The sequence below is a fragment of the Peromyscus californicus genome, unplaced genomic scaffold (genome assembly GCF_007827085.1).
Source record: "Peromyscus californicus insignis strain IS unplaced genomic scaffold, ASM782708v3 Scaffold_3__1_contigs__length_106647218, whole genome shotgun sequence".
NCBI classification, from domain to species: Eukaryota; Metazoa; Chordata; class Mammalia; order Rodentia; family Cricetidae; genus Peromyscus; species Peromyscus californicus.
This window is the reverse complement of record NW_026294551.1, coordinates 70,246,936-70,264,427: the sequence shown is the minus strand read 5'-3', so window position 1 is coordinate 70,264,427 and position 17,492 is coordinate 70,246,936. Positions and strand designations below refer to the sequence as shown.

Below are 17,492 nucleotides of genomic sequence, written 5' to 3'. Positions count from 1 at the left end.
GGGCTGGTGCGTGATCGAGGGGATACAATGATAAAATGTTGCATGTTCTTTTCTCATCACTGTGATATAATACCTACCAAGAAGCAACTTGGAGAGAGGTATTTCCTTCTGGCTTACAGTTTGAGGGGATGCAGTCTATTGTGGTGAGAAAATATGGTGACAAGAGTATGAGGCTGCTGGCCACCCTGTGTCATCCATCAGGACGATAAGTGCCAGTGTTCGTCAGGTTTCACAACACCACCCCCTAATTCAGTCTGGGTCCCCAGCTCATGTGTAGGGAGGGTCTTCCCCCTCACTTAAACCTCTCTGGTATCTTCCAGATCATTCCAACTCCAGTCAGGCTGACAATAAAAATTAACCCTCACACACCGTAGCCTGGGGTCCCACCCTGAGGTCAGCTGTTAGCTGGCTTCCTGTATCAAGCCCTTCTCTAGTCTGTTTCCCCATTAACAGCACAAGTGACAGACAAGTGACCCCAAAGATTCTTCCTCACTTAGAACCCCTGGCTCTGCCTGCAAGTCATGGAGATCACGGCCCTGAGGCCTGGCACTTCCTTCTCCGAACCTCGTTTTCCTTATCTATAAAATGGAGGATTCAAATCAGACAAGACCAGAGATCTCTGGATACTCCCCAGTGCCGCAACCTGCATGGCTTTGGGATGGCCCCAACGGGGAAATGAGGGAATGAAGGAAGGACAGACGTGCAGACACACAGAAACTGGGACTGGGTGGGTCATTCACTCCCATGGAAACACACAAGCCACAGCTGAGAAACCCAGTGTACTTCATACATCTGAATTGAGAAGGCAAGTCCATTATATACAGCTGAACCAGGAAGTGGGTTTTGCTAATCCAGATAGGGGTTTCTGGAGGGGAGAAGTTCAGCCTGCAGCCATCCAGGAGGAGAAGGCTGTGGTCTGCACACATGGTCAACATCTGCACATGGACCCAGGGGAAGCCCAACCTAGAAAAGGCCTTGCCATTCCCATGGGTCTGGGGCATCGGGGTCCTCGATGGGACCATGGTCATGTCAACAGCACACATTTACTCACGGTTCAACCATTCCCACACCCTAAGGCCTTCCTTTATGCTTCCCTGAGTCCCCACTAGACCTGGTGCATTTTCCAGCAGCAGCCATGATGCTGAGCTCGCTGGTGACTCAGGCTTTGTCTCTCCTCACCTCACAGTATGTGCTAAAGGAACAGGACCTGGACGGTTCCCTGAAGGGATGCTCACCAGGTGATCTCCTGCAATTTGATGACTACAACAGCGATGGCTCCTTGACCCTCGGGGAGTTCTACACGGCCTTCCGTAAGTGAGACCTCTGCACGGTGCTTTGGGGGTGGGGACTGATTTCCTCAGATATTGCCATGCCTTGGTAGTGATGCGGCATCAGAAGCCTGGACCGCAGGTACATAGGGCGTGTGAGTCTGGCTTCAGCAGTCTTCCAGGTGGATTTGGCTTTGATGTGAAAGAAGTCGATTGTTTTGTACAAGCCTGAGCTGTAAGAAAGGGGCAAAACCAGATGGGTGGGAAGGAGAGGGCTTGCCAACCTTCTGCCTTTTGAATAACTATGTTGCTCGTTGATGGAGGGATTTGGGCTGTAACTACAGCAGAGCTGTAACAACAGTTCCCTTGACTGCATATCATGCGATTTTTTTTTCCTGGAGAGACATGAAGACATGTTTATTTACCTCAGATATGACATCGGTGACAGACCACAGAAATGATTCCACCCAAGTCCAGCTTAGTGAACCAGAGGAGTTATTGGAGTTACTTTAAAGGAGCCTGGGTGACTCAAAGGGGGCAGTATTACTGCAAGGCCCACTGTAGTGTGGGCAATAGCTCATAGGTTAACAACCTTCAGCAGGACTTGAAGGCAACTCAACTGATTGGAGTCTCTCCTACCATGCAATTTTCATTACTTAGATAACTTGAAGGAAGGGGGAATCCTGTGAATCTTGTGGGTTTCAGGAGCTTCCTGGCCTTGTTGTGTTTACTTCCTGAGTCATAAGCCTCCCTCATTACTCCAGGAGAGAATGTTTCAATTCAGGGGAAACTGTTCTACATCACTGAACATGGAGGCAACTGGACTCCACTGGAGAGCCCTGCTTGGAGGGAGACTCTGAGGGAAGGGCTGGAGGCATGGCCAGGCAGAAGCTGGGTCCAGTAACTGCCCAAGAGCAATGGAGAAAGTCTCTATGCCCAAGAGAGGTATCGGGTTATCTAGAGAAGCCACAGACAGTAAGTATTCCTGTTGGAGTGGAAGTGGGGACTCTCAACCTCCCTCAAAGAGCAATTCTCAGGAAAAAACTTCATAGTTAACATGCTGTTATAACCTCTCGCTATTGCTCAAAGAGGCCCAGGCTTGATCAGAAACATTTTGTAAGGTTAGACATTGTCATAATCTTGTGACTATCTTAGGGTGGTCTTTTTATCCCCACCTCAAAGCAGACTTACTGGAACTAAGCAAGTTTTACAGAAGCTGAAATGTACAGGTTTCTAGTTAAGACAGTTTAGACATCTTTAGCAAACAGGACTTGCTGTCTAAGTGGATATTGGTGGTGGTCACTTCTCAAGGGAGAAGAGCAGATGCACACCTCCTTCGGGAAATGGAAGCGGTGGGCAGGTTTGCAAGAGCAGACATCAGTAGATCAGTGTTAGCTCTGTCGGGCCGGCTGACAGTCAGCTGGGTAGCTGGGTAGAGGCGTGCGCATTGAAGAGACAATGAAGAAGACTTTCTCACAGCCCTTCAAGGAGACTCTGTGGGCCAGTCAGAACTTTCTCACAGCCTTGGAGCAAACAAGCTTGAACTCTATTGACTCAGAATAGACTTCAGATTCAAACTGGGAAACTGAGTCAGTTGTGGGCTCCCGCATAGCTCTGTGGTCTCAGATGGGAGGCAGCTTCCTACCCTTGTGTACCTTCCCGTTTCCTAAGTCAGTTTGCTAATCATAATGTTCACGCTTGCTATTTTCATTTTCTTTTCCACTGCCATGCCCTGAGTGGCTCCTCCTTGGGTTCCCTGGTGTGTGCCACACCTGGAGTGACCTGCTTAGAGAGTCCATCAAGCTAACTCTGGGTGGGGCTTGCTGATGTGAGAGGTAATCTCAGAGAAGTCTACCAGGGCCCACACTGGAGGAGGGCAGCTAGTGTGCTGGATACATGCTAGAGACCAGAAGAACATGCTTTGCCCTAAAGAGGGGAATCCCATTTATATTCAAGGGTACTCTGGTCTGCTTAGAGCAGGTAGTGTGTGAACCCTGTGACATGCTTGTGGGCGTTCAAGCTCCAGGCAACTGATGGTAGGTGTTGGCCTTGGGGAGGCAGTACAAGCTCCTAAAGACACTGACCATCCTAAGCCACAGAATTTAGAATCTTTCCTCCTAGTACTCATCAGGAATTTCATCTTCACAGAGGTATCCTTGCAGTATAGTGACACCACTTTGAACTCTGGTTACTCCCAAGAGGCAGTTCTTCTGTCTTGTTGGCAAAAGTTTTGTGGCAAATTAAAGATATACTTGAAAGACATAAAGGAGAGAAGCAAGTGATGTTTCTCTGCAGGAATTGCCCATGTTCCTTTGTGGTTCTGTGAGGAAAGAGAAGGCTTTCCAGTTCACAGCATCTTTGGTGTCCAGGGTAACCAGCCAACTGCTACTGCAAGGTTTTGTTTGATATACTATGATTATGTTTGGTCTCTAGCATCCTCATTCTTGCTAACTAGTAAAACCTGTATCTGCTGATACTAGTTCATGATAAAGTGTGAGTGACTTGTAAGCTTGTCCTGTTGCTAGAAATACCTGTTTGGAGCATCAAGAGCTTATTTGCAAAAACAAATCTTGAAATTTTAAAATGTTTAGGGAGTTGACTATTAAATGGTCAGGAACTTTGTAAATACATACCTGAGCAGTCAGAAGCTCTAAATCCACAGTGGTGGAAATCTTACCACCTCCAATATCCACAACCACATAAAGGCTACCCAAAAGGGGAAGAGTATTTATTATTATTATTATTATTATTATTATTATTATTCAGAGAGACATATGCTAAGTGTTGACCTGAATAGCACAAAAGAGACCCTCCCTGTTGGTCCCAGTTCACCAGTCTCTCTATTTGCTTCCCTTGATAACACTAGTCCCACAGAACTCAGATGGACTAGGGAAGCAGCGTCAGAAGGGACGACAGCCGGACTTGTTCTCCAAATCAGGAAGTGGCATGTTTTCCAGGGACAGCTCTCATGCGTGCTGCCTAAACTCCAACTCCTCTGCAGAGAGCTCTATATCACCTTGAAGACACACCTGTGGCATGTAGGGAGGGAGTGTCTAGATTGGGTTAGTTGAGATGGGAAGACCCACCACTAGACGTGGTCAGAACCAATCCATGGGCTGAGGTCCTAGACAGCTTGAAAAGGGGAAGGCAAGCTGGGCACCGGAACTGATCTCTCTCTGCTTCCCGACTGTGGGTACAATATAACCAGCTGCCTCACATTCCTACTGCTGTGACTCCCCCACCACGATGGCCTGTATCCTCTCAAACTGTGAGCCAAAACCAACCTGAAGTTGCTGTTGTCAGGCAGCTGGTCACAGCAGTCAGTAAAGTAATTAATACAGCTATTTACCACCACTCATGTGGCCAGCGATGGTATATCCTCGATCCTGGGGATGAATCTGGAGCCAAACAGCAAGCTCTTGGTTTTGCTCCTGAAGAAATGCAAGCATCTCTACTGCCCTTGAAGACAGACAGATGGTTTCTTAAATGTCGATAGAAACAAAAGTGAAGGTCGATATAAACAAGAGCCCCTGTAGGAAAGGGGGCACACTGTCCCTTCAGCTTCAGCCATAGATCTCAGGCAGGGCACCCTGATATCGGCTCCTACTATTCCTAGATTATTATTTGAAAAGCCTTATAATCATCATTTTTTTGAAGCAAATTAGATTCTGCGGTTGCCTTGGACTTGTTTCGAACCAGGCAGCCAAACCATTCATCACAGCCCAACCCGAATAATAGATATGCAATAAAATGTAAACTTGCAGCCATTGAGAAAGCCACAAAATGAGTTAACCCGGCTATAAAGACCTGACATGCTGCGGCTCTGAGCACCCAGGGATCAATGGCTTTTCAAAGTTATAGGAACTGCATGCTAATTCCCAGAGCTGTCGTGATAGATGTTTGACTCGGTGCGTTTTAAATGAGTAATTGAAATGAGACATGCAGGCATAACTGACTCCCTAGAAAGCGAGGGGCATTCAAGACATCTCACTAAAAGCCAGTTGTATCTTACACATCTCAGCAACAATATTTTAGATTTGATTTTAACAGCTGGAGTTGATGGGCTGGCAGAAGCTGAGAGTTTGGAGTTTCATTTGGGCTCCAAGGTAGGGTAGAAGATACAGGGGGACTCCAGCCCGACAGCCTTCTAAAGCAAACTCTGTCACTCTACTGGAGATGATGGGCTGGGCTAGGGGTGGTGGTGCACACCTCTAATCCCAGCACTGGAAGGCAAAAGTGGATGGATCTCTGTGAGTTCTGGGCCATCTGGGGCTACGTAGTGACCTCTCCTCAAAACAAACAAACAAAGATGATGTGTCTGGGTGTTTGCCCTGCAGAAATTACACGTATCAATGAGTTTGTAGTGGGGATGGAGAGGGAGGCTTCCTCAGAAGCTCACCTTGTGGCGTAGCTGTTCTGGCCCTTCTTTGAGCTGGTTTGCAGAACTCAGCCTGTTAAAAGCTAGGCACATGCCAGGTGGTGGTGGCACACGCCTTTAATCCCAGCACTCGGAAGGCAGAGACAGGCGGATCTCTGTGAGTTGGAGACCAGCCTGGACTACAGAGTGAGTTCCAGGACAGGCTCCAAAGCTACACAGAGAAACCCTGTCTCGAAAAACCAAAAAAAAAAAAAAAAAAAAAAAAAAAGCTAGGCACGAAGTTTCATGGCTACTAGCTGCCTTGCTGAACTGGTTCATGGTGAGGTTGTATCTCACTCCTGGCTTTAGGAAGTAGGTGAATGCCACACTCTGGGAAGAGGACACAGGACAGGTGTGTTAGCCATAAGAACCAGATCTCTCTCTCTCTCTCTCTCTCTCTCTCTCTCTCTCTCTCTCTCTCTCCCCCTCTCTTTGGGAGGGGGTATGTATGTGAATGCAGGAGTGTGGATGCCAAAGAACAACCTAGGATATAGTTTCTTGGGCACTGTCCACCTTGGTTTTTGAGAGGGTTTCTCACTGGCCTGGCACTCATCAAGTAACCAGGGCTGCCTGGCCAACAAGCTCCGGGGATCTGCCCATCTCTTCCTCCTCAGTACTAGATTGGGATTACAATCACGTGCCCCCAGGCTGAACTTTAAAAGGGGGCAGGGGGAGTCTCAGATCAAACTCTGGTCCCCATGCCGGCAAAGCAAGCACTTTACCACCTAGGCCATCTCCTCCACCCCTGCATCCATCTCTTTCTGACCAGCAGTCAGAGCTAGGACTCCCATCCCAGTCCCCCATCCCACACAGTGACAGGCATGAAAGATGAAGGCGGCCTCCCTGTCTTGCTCCATCTATCAACTAAACATTGTTTTCAAGTTGCGTTTGACACCCCAGATCAAAGTCAGGCCTCGGAACTAAAGGCACAGTGTCCTCTCGGCGTGTGTCCTCCACCTCCCTCCCCTCCTCCAGCACAGCCACCTGTCCCTGCTGTGGCAGAGACCCAGGCTCCAAGGCCACTGGAAAGCCAGATGCAAGCTGGTCCTGACTGTTCATCACAGCCAATTAACTCAAAAGTCGCTCACCTAAAAAAGCTTCTCGATTCTGCATGTTTTTACACTTTTCCAAATGTTCAAGTTGGGATCACGGGAAAAAAACAGGTCACTTAAATGAGGACTATTTTTTTTCCCTCCTTAAATTCATTATCAGTTTCTTCTTTTTAGAAAGATACTTGTCTGCATAATTAATCCTCTGAGGGCAAGCCCAGCAAATGTGTGGATGGAGGCAGGTTTTGAGCAGCCACGTGGGCTTCACATGGTAACACTCCAGATCACTAAGCATCCCAAGGTGCTGACAGGGTGGGAATCTGACCCAGGCCTCCCTCTGGCACTTGGGAGCTCTGGGCATACAGAAAGGGGAAAGGTGTATCCAGCTCCTCACTGCCTGAGTCTTGTAGCCAGGGCAACTCTGAAGTAGACGGATCATTCACTGGGTGAAGTTGCACATGTTTTCCACCATCTTTGCTACAGAGTACAAAGGAGGAACAGTCTGGCGGCACACATCTTATCCCCTGGAACCAATGATGGCGGCCACGGTCCCAGGCCTCCACAGCCACCTCCTCAAACCCAGTGATTACCCAGTGGTGACAAAAGACAGCCACAAGCTGGAGCAAGCATTCTCAAATGTAGCTGGACTTGCCTTTGTGGGACCGCCAGCTCCCCAATAATGATGTGACGACTTCATATTAATTAGGAAAGCTTGGCCTTTAGTTTAGGCTTTTTCTCAACTAGCTCTTATGACTTAATTAACCTGTTTTTATTAATCTACATCTTGCCACGTGGCTCAGTTACCTCTCCTCTGTACCATATGTCCAATTTGCTCTGTGTCTCGCTGGTGTCTCTGTGAGCCTAGATTCGTCTCCTCTTCCTATCCTCCTGCCTAGCTATTGGCCATTAGGCTCTTCATTAAACCAATCAGAAGGCGCCTTGGCAAACACAATTCTTCATAGTGTACACAAAGATTGTCCCACCACAATAAGCATCTCTTGGGTCCTATACTCATAGAAGGTGAGTCTGACTGCTGGTGAAGGCAGACCCTGCCTCATCCTTGCCATTTAGTTCCTAGCAGTAAGGCCAGGCAAGAGGATGGGTTCAAAGTCAGCACACCACCTCAGGGTCTGTGTATGTCAGTATCATTCATTGTAGCTGGTAATGGGTTCTTACAGTTATAGAGACACCTAGCCTTTAACCTGTGCCAGCACTGTGCACTGAGCCCACTTTTTTAGAGAAAGAAACAAATTGAGTGAAGTTAAGTATCCAACCTGAGGTCACACAGCCAGCAAGTAGCAGAACTGGAATTGCCCTTGCACATGATTCCAGAACCTCCTCATGCATTTAAACTTGTGCGGCATTCCCCTTTGTGTTCTCCAGGGAGAAGTGTGCTGTCCCCACACTTCGAGGTCATCCCAATAGTCTCCCCCTACCAAGATGTCTTTCTCAGCTTCTCTTTCGCATGGGTCAAGCCTGGTACCCCGTCCTCCGGGAGCCCAGAGACAGTCCTCAGCTTGTCTCTGCTTTTCTCCCTCCTCCTTCTCCACCTACCCTGCTCCTCCTCTTCCTCCTCTATCCACTTGGAAGTCTCAAAGCCTCTTTCTCATCTCAGTAGTTTGCTTCTAACAACTGCAACTGCATTTTGTGAGGCCCAGCATTTCCAGCCTTTGTCTGGAACCCAGTCTTCCTTTTTTAAAGATCCCAGCTGGAAACTGTCAATGGCCTCAGTGCAGAGCAATTGAATAGTAGAAAATGAACTAATTACAGGTTGTTATTGAAAATCTATTATATACTAATTGCAAAAAAAAAAACCTCATTCAAATATGATGCTTTGGTGATTTTTTTAAGCCTTCCTCTTGGAGGGAGAGACAGGGTAGGGTGTCTGGACACCTTGCCCATCATCATCCCAAGGACTGTGGAGCCAACTCTTGTTCATGGGGTCAGAGAGCCAAGCCTGACTTTATGAATCATGGAGAAACTAAAAATTCTGCATGGAGCTCTCTGGATATTAGTAAATACTTTAAAATGACTGCAGAGGAGGCAAAAGATTTGGTTACAGAGATATAAATGAGAACAATTGAAATGTCAGCCTTTTACAGGATAGCACCGTATTGCCATCATGAATCTCACTGGTTTTTTTTGCAAAGCTTTTGTGGGAACTTTAATGCACAATTCAGCACTGAAGGTCATATTTCTGATTTCTGAGCTTGCTCCCTTGAATCATAGTGTTGGGGAGGCTTGGGATGTGCAAGCCTGAGCTATCCAAAGCCAATACCTCAATGAGAATCCTTGTATGGCCAAGGTTGCCTTCAAGGCTCCAAGCAAAAGCCCAGAAAGCAAACTTTGACAGCATAGAGTAAGACCCCCCAGCAGCCGGCTGCCTCCTTGGCCTGCCGTTAGCACCCTGGTGGTCTTGTGGGGGTGGCTGGCGGGGAGTGTGAGGGAGCACACCTGAAAGGCTGTTATGGTTTAGATGTGGAGTATCCCCCACAGGCTCATGTGTCAACACTTTGTCCCCAGCTGGTGGCGCTGTTTTGGGAGACTGTAGAACCTAGCACAAGCACAGCTAGATGGAGGAAGTGGGTTGCTGGGAGTGGGGGTGCTCTTAAGGTTTATGATCCAGCTCTACCTCCTGTCCTGTCTTCTTGGCTACTCAGACATAAACATAAGCCAGCAGCCTCCCTCACAGTCCTGCTGCCGCGTGTCCCTTCCTGGATGGACCACACCCCCAAGCCTGAACCCAAGTCAGGGCTTCCCCTCAGTGGCCTCTTGTCAGTGTTTGGCCATAGCGATAAGGTGGACCTCCCAAGGCTGGGCACTTGAAGCATAGTCATGAGTCCACCATCTCTGTCTGTCTGTCTGTCGTCTATCTTCTCCTACTACCTCTTTTCAGATGCAGTGACAGCCCCTTGCACGACCCTATACCTACCATTAAGAGGGCCCAGTCCATGGTCTGCACAAGGCATGTGTCCTGGGATAGAGGTGGGAAGCAGTGGCCAGAGGAAATCCATGACAGGACACAGTGACTGAGTGAACATCAGTCACACTCAATATCAAGCCCCGAGAGCAGGGTAACCCTTGGTGAGAGGAGGCTGAAGAGCCATACCCTAGGAACCAAGACGCTCTGGGTAGGTAGAGAGGGGCATTCGATGCCTGCCCTGCTACTTAAACGCGAGGTAAGGGGGGACCTCCAGACTGCCAGATCTGCCTCATCTTGAATTTTTCATACATCAGTCCCTTCTGATCATGGCTCTCATGGGGCACCCCTCCATCCCTGGAGGCCAAGGTGGCTTCTGACCACCCCAGAACTTTCCTTGAAGCCTCCCTCTGGCCCAAGGTTTAGACAGGGAGGATGGTAGATGGTTGGAATATTGGCAGAGGCCGTGGGACTAAAGAGTCTCCACAGAGATAGCCACAGAGGGGACGAGGCAGTGGATAGAGGGGGAAGGGAAGGGAGGGTGAGGTTATTATTGTCCTGACTTGTCCTGGTTGGAAAGAAAAGCCAGCTGAGCTGGGGCAGAGGGTCAGGGGAGAGAAGCCTGGAGCTTTTCATACGATGGATATTTCATACGATATGGATAGCGGAAGGAACTCTTTAAAAGATTGAAGGCCGTATTAAGCAATAGATACATATGGAAATATATAAAATGATCAGAGTGGTATGTCAGTCTCCAAAGGGAAGCGTCAAGGTGTCAGCCTGATCCTCACATAGTACCAGCCATGCTAGCTGTCCACCATGGCAGGCAAAGAGGTGCCTTCCCCTCGGTATAATCTAAGTTGCCTCTCAGTCCAACTGGCCTTCTATCACTCCATGCTGACCTCAGAGGACTCTATTTAGAAGGTGGCCTTAGCTGTCTGTATGACTGGGCATCTGACCTGTCCCACCAAGAGTCTCCCAGAAACTCCCTGGAAACTGTGAGGAAGCCCAAGGCTTCCAGAGGCTGGCAGTGCCCTCTGTACTCACACGTCTAGACCCAAATCACATCCAATTTCTGTGTGTGCAGGACCTACAAGGTCAGAGGTCATGGTCTCTCTAGAGGTTGGTCTTTCTAGTTATATGTGTTGTTGAGGATATGGGACCACAGCGAGTGAGCAGAAGAACAAACCAATGAGAGAGATTCTCTAGTGATGGAGAGGCTTGCGTTCTGACTATGTGAAGGGAGGCACATACCAAACATCACATACTCTGATTCCAGCCCACACAGACATAAACAGGAAAAGTTCTGGTCTCCTCTTCCCTGACTCCCCCACGAGTCCCACCTAGAGTTGAGATGACCAGAGGACAGACAGCCAGTCTGGCTCCCACTAAGGGGCTGAATGCTACTTTTTAGCACAGGACACTCGGGAATGGTTTTCTGTTCCAGGCTACAAAGAGATCCCAGCCCCTCAGCCACAGTCCTGCTGGCTTGGCCTCCTGTTCCTGGTATGGAGCTGCCCCCAGGGAAGGTGTGCAGCAGCTGGTATGCTGAGCCTTGGAGAGCAGTCTCAGATGGTGTGGGCATTTCTTCTTCACAAAGGGTTTTGGGCAGAACAACTGCTCGTGATTTGTTGGAAAATCACTGCAGCTGGGGGTGGACCCAGATCCACAGGGTTCCATTCCCAGTCCGCAGGAGGTGAATGAGTAGGGTGCCTGAAATGTTCTGAGCCACCCCCATGTCCCCTATCTGTATGGCACCTCTAGGCTCACAGTCTTCCTGAACACTTTGGGAACTTCCTAGGCAGATCTTCCTCCAGCCAGCTACTGCTGACCCTCCCTAGCCACCATAAGCCACACAAAGACCACCCCCCGCCCCCCAAGAGCCCAAGAAGGCTGGTAGCCACAGAGTTCCACTCAAAGGCAGGTCATTAATTCCAGATCTTTCCATGACAGGGCATGCAACTGAAGACTTCACACCCTGCCAGGACCCTTTAGGGCCTTCCCTTCCTTCCTCCACATCGTGTGTACAGCAAGCACACTCGGGCTGTTCACGCATACACCCCTGTGGAGAGCGGGATCCTGTGCCTTCATCTATTTGCCGAATCCTGAAGCAGCTCCCTCACAGGTGCTTCCAGACACCTGTCACCTGCATCCCTCCCGGACCACACCACAGAAATAACAGAGATCCTGGCTGGCAGATGGGTGGGCAATTACTGCACAGAACTTCCTGGTGAATCTGGGGCCCTCCTGGCTCCACAGGGAAGCTGCAGTCCCAAGGAGCATACTTGTTGAGGTTTCCCCCACTCTCCCTGGAGTTACCAGCTCTATGTACGAAATCTTCCTCTGAAACCCAAGCTTATAGATAACAATGACTTCTCAGCCCACCTCCACCCCCCACCCCCGTACTTCCAGAGACTGTCTGTTAGCCTTGTCCATCTCTAGTATTGGTCCTAACCATCAAAAGGCCACTTCTTTGCCAGGGCATTGAAAACGTACTGGTACCTGGCAATAGGTTCAAATGTGGGGAAGTAAGGCCTTGGAGACAAAGGTCATGCCCCTGCCTCTGTGTGTGAGGTATCATCTCTCACTGATACCTTGGTGGTGGCTGACAACCTAGGAGCTTCCAAGAAGCTTGCACTGAGCCCTGGCCTGGTGGCAGCTGCCATAACCATATTCAGAGTTACATTGCTCACACTCAGGACATGGCAGGGTATTTAAGGTTTGAGTTGCCCTACGGCTGGCTCAGACAGAATGAGTAAGAGTGGATCGGACGGACACCAAAGAATTAGAGGTCATATAACTCAGCATCGAGAAAACTCCCAGTGCTGGCTGAGAGCCCTGCCAGCCTCTGGTCCATGTAGTCATTGGGTGAACAGATGGGCCTGGAGTAGGCAGGTTCCATCCCTGTGGGAGATCAGAGTTCCCATGTCTCCTTGCATCACATCATCCAGCACCAGGCGCAGAACACACGCAAGGTAAAATGGACCCCCATCATCCTGCTAGGTGCTGACCAGGCCTGCCATGGCACAGCCCTGCCCTCCCCGAGGAGACATGAGACCTGAAAATTCTGACATATGAGTGGCAGGCAACAGGTGACCAGAACTTCCTCATGAAGCTCCTGGGTTTGGAAAGGAAGAAAAGTTGTGGAATGTCTTCTAGAGAGGGAGTTGAGAAAGCAGTAGTGGTCACATCCAGAGGGGGTCTTGGCCTCAGCAACAGTCCTGTATTAGTCAAGGTTTTCTAAAGGACCAGAACTGATAGAATGAAAAAAGTACACACACACACACACACACACACACACACACACACACACACACACACACACGGGATTTATTAGAGTGGCTCACAGGCTGTGGTCCAGGCAGTCCAGCAATGGCTCTCTACTGATGAAAAGGGCAGGAATCTGGCTGGGCAGTGGTGGCGCACGCTTTTAATCCCAGCACTCGGGAGGCAGAGGCAGGCGGATCTCTGTGAGTTCGAGGCCAGCCTGGTTTCCAAAGCGAGTTCTAGGGAAGGCGCAAAGCTACATAGAGAAACCCTGTCTCAAAAAACCAAAAAAAAAAAAAGGGCAGGAATCTGGTAGTCCACAGGCTGGGTGTCTCCGCAGCCCCATTCTGGTACTGAAATCCCAGAGGATTCCTGGAGAACTGCTGGTCTTCGGTCTATGCTGGAATGCTGAAGAAGAGGCTCGAGCCCCAGTGAAGGAATACCTCAGCAAGAAAATAGATGAAACAGCCCTGAGAGTAAGGGCAAGCACACAAAAGTGAAAGCTTCCTTCTCCTGTGTCTTTTTATGTGGGCAGCCGTCGGAGGTATGGCCCAGACTTAGGGTGGGTCTCCCCACCTCCTATGATCCAATAAAAAAAATCCCTCACAGGTGTGCTCATCGACTTAGGTCCAGACGTAGTCAACTTGACAACCAAGACTAGCCCATCACAAGCTCCATGGCCCCAGCCTAAATACATGTCTGCCATGGGGGCTACCTGGTGGATTGTGTCATGCAGAGGCCAGCTTCTGTCCACCCATCCTGGCTCCTCCTCTCCCCTCCCCTTGCTTCCAGCCAAGGGTGTGATGGAGTATAGCTTCCCAGGCATGAGGCTGCTGTGCGAGGTGTTTGAAGGCCCCAGAGAGCATCCCTTCTGGGAGGACGGCTCTTACTGGCAGGGGAGCAGTTGATGGTTGCTTCTGACTGGAGAAGGATGACAGTGTGTTTCTGCTGCAAATGCTGTAACCATAAAAGAATGGCCTGAGCGGGGCCCCTGGGTCCCCCAAGTCGACTCTCCATCGTACAGAGGCTGAATGTCCACTTCAGAATACTCAGGGCCAGACTCTCCGCAACCTCCCCTCCCCCACCTGTCTTCCAGCCATGGCTTGGGAAGAATTTGGAAAGAAGCCCATGTGGAGGGGAAGCAGAGATGGCGTGGGCCGGAGGGAGAGTTCACAGCAGCTGTGTAGCTGCTGATTAATAGCTCTGGGCCATGGCAGCTTTGAGGGGGAAGGAGGACCTCTCAGTTAAATGGAACTAGGGGGAGGCATGAGGAATGGTGTGGCCATGTGGGTCCCGCGTGAGCCTCTGTGCTGTGTCTGCATACCTTTGAAGTCAGAAGAGCTGATTGATCTCGCCTGGAATGAAGGGCAGAGACCTAGCCCAAGCCCATGATCCCTCGCTCCCAGACCACAGGCTCTCTGTAAGCAGCCTTGGCCAGGCCGCCAGGCAGATGAAATATTAAAGAGCCTCAGAGTCTGGGAAGTTTCACTCTAAATGGGTTGTGTCGGACTGGACCAACTGAACCAAAGAACAGTGTCTCTCAGAAGGCCATGGGCCCTTTCCAACTGTAATATTTGCAAGCAAAATGGCTTCGAGATGCCCAGGATGCAGGAAGAAGTCTCCACCATTAAGGGACAGTGTGGCATTACAATGGCTGCAGCCCAGGCTTCAGCAGCCCCACTTAGTGCATGAGAACGGCCTCCTGCATGCTAGTCCCTGCTCCTAATCCTTGGGAAAGGATGCTGGGGCCAAGAGTTCTTCCAGGCTAAATGGCTTGATAAGTACCTGTCGCTTAGTGTCAGCAGGACAGTGAATGCCGAGAGTGAGCTAAGACACACCCGCAGAAGTCAAATGGCTCAGCATCATGGCTTCATTCACTACAAAAATCTTCACAAGGTCCTTAAAGTCATAGAACCAGAAAGGTTTCTTTCTACGTGATCATAGCATGAGGTTTGCATGTAGAAGGTCTTATGTTTGAACACTTGATCACCAGCTGGTGGCACTGTTTGGGGAGGTTGTAGAACTTCCAGGAAGTGAGGTCTGGTGGAGCAACAGGCTTTGAAAGTCATGGCCCAGCCCTACTTCTAGCCCCACTCTCGATGTTTCTTGATCCATCAAGACATGACCAAGCAGCCACATGTTCTCACTGCCACAGCCACTGTTCCCACTGCCACAGCCACTACTTGCACACACCAACTTGCCTTCCCCACTATGGTGAACTATATCCCTTCAGACTTGAACCAGAAGAGACCTCTGCTCCCGGAAGTTGTTTTCTGCCAGGTAACAGAAACAACCATGAGAAAAGTAGCCAATGCATGCCCTAAATTGAAGCGACTGGTGACATTTGCTGTCATGTATCCCTGCATGCCTAGAATCTGCTCCAGGCAAGCTCTGGGTTTAACCCTGAGAAGACACAGTGACATGGCAGTCCTGTTTCTGTCCCCATATCTACAAATTGCCTACTGAGGAAAATGGTTCAGGGCCCACAGTGGAAAGCCCACCTAGGATGGACATCTGCCATGTGGACAGGGCCTGGGGCCAATTCACAGTGCAGAAGCACCATAACTCAGAAGCTGAGCCCTTCAGGTCCTCAGCGTGTGGCAGAGCTGGCTTCTGAAGCCACATCATTAATTTCAGGTAATAACCCAGCATTAATAGCTGATGCTAAGCCCGTCTAGGTGAATTCATTAATCCTTACAGCACTCTAGGAGGGAGGAGCTATTCCTCTTCACAGATGAAGCCCAGAGGCCCCATACATTTGATGACTTGCCCATTTTCCAGACCTAGGAAGCTCTAGGACAGGGCTTGAATCCAAGAGATTGGCTTCAAAGCCCAAACTCCTGCCCGCGCTGCTCTGACTCTCAAGTACCTCAGACAGCCTTGGTCAGCAGCATGTGTTTCATGGGTGCCCTTGGGCACCTCAGATTTGGCAGCTCTTGTCTTTGTAGGCCCCTGTGACTTGGGGATGGGGGTCTACCTAGCCAAAGGATAGACTGTTGATCCCAACTCTACCCTGCCCCACTCCCGACATCCTGTCCCACAGTGGCCAGTCCAACCCAGCACCTGCTCCTAGAATCTGTGAAGGACTAGATCAGGCTTTGGGGCTGGACCCATAGTGGGCCAGAACCAATCTGACAAGCTCTTTCTGGATCCCATGTGTGGGGACTGTGTTAGACATCTGTGGACTGTGAGTAGATACATGCCCTGGGGACCAGTTGGGTGCACAGGATTCACACACAGGAAGCAAAGAGCAGGAGGTTTCAGCTGGTGGCTGAGCCAAAACTTTTGATACTAGTTAAAACATTTATTGCATTAGCCAATAAAATATACTGCCTCACTTTTTGGCAATTCTTATGAAAAGAACAGCGTGTAGCCCCAGTTAGAGATGGGGAAACTGAGGCACTAAGTTGTTAAAGAACTTGCCTGTGGTCACCCAGGTGGAACCCAAAAGATCATGGTAACTCCAGAGCCCCCATCCACATATCTTGAGAGGCCTCATGCCTCCCACAAGTCCACACATTGGCTTAAGGACCAATATGGGTGCTCTTTGTGTTCCCAGTGTCCTGGGGCTTATATGTGCCTCTTTTTTGCTTGATTTAGTCTATCATTAATCAGGGACTGGTACTTCCCCTGAGTGTCAATGATGTTGTAAAACTCAATTAATACCCTTTAGGAAAATGCTTTGAGATCCCATGTGTGGGATACAACACATTAGTACAACATTATTTTTTGGTGATACTATTTGACATGAAATATCATCCCATTGATGCTTGTAGAGAGCCTTTATTTCAAAGGGGTTTGATGGACTGTGCCTCTGCAGGCAGGTGAGCACGTGAGCACACACACACACACACACACACACACACACACACACACACACAATCACAATTTAAAAACATATACATATAGCACAGTCAGAGGTGTCCAAGTGTCCCCTGATTTCCTCATCACCCCCTAAGCCCCCGGAATCAGCACCAGGTTACCCACACGAATGCTCCCTGGTGGGGCATGTGTGGGCCATGGAGGTTCTGCAGACCTGGGAACAAAACTCATATGGGTGAAACTTCCACGGCAGTGAGGCTCCTGCCCCAGCTCCAGCGGCCACACTGGGGTGCTTTGAGAACAGCACAGAGCAAGGGCAGAACAGGGTGGGCGGGAGGCAGCAAAGTTTACATATGGTAGACCAAGGATGTCTCCTCCGGAAAAAGAATGCCTAAGCCTTGTGCCAGGACTGGGGAAGATGAAAACCCAGCCATTTGGTTAAGACTAGGTCTGCTCTCTGGAAAGAAGGGTGAGGTTCCCAGAAGCCGGTTGGGGAACCATTTTGTCATTAGATGAAAAGAAATCTCTAGAGGGTGTAATGTGATACTTCTCCTGGGAAGACAAGGACCAAAGGTCTGTTCACCCCAGATAAGGAAGACATCGGCATTTTGACAATGTTTAAAGCCATTCAATTGGACAAGGCCATTGAGTTGGTGACGGTGGATGGAGTACAGCACAGACTAGGCTCTGGAGAGAAGTCAGGGAATTGGGGGGTGCACCAGCTGCAAAAGACAATACAGAGCGATGCC

The 17,492-nt window shown here is 49.6% G+C and overlaps 1 protein-coding gene across 3 annotated transcripts in view; it reads left to right on the top strand.

Annotated features, from left to right (window-relative positions):
• Positions 1–17,492, top strand: part of Fstl4 (follistatin like 4) — a 411,520-nt gene that overhangs the window by 292,841 nt on the left and 101,187 nt on the right. For all 3 annotated transcript variants that reach the window (XM_052757865.1, XM_052757866.1, XM_052757863.1), the window contains exon 6: positions 1,187–1,310. In XM_052757865.1, the coding sequence (XP_052613825.1) occupies positions 1,187–1,310 (124 nt within the window). The remainder of the gene's footprint in view (positions 1–1,186; positions 1,311–17,492) is intronic.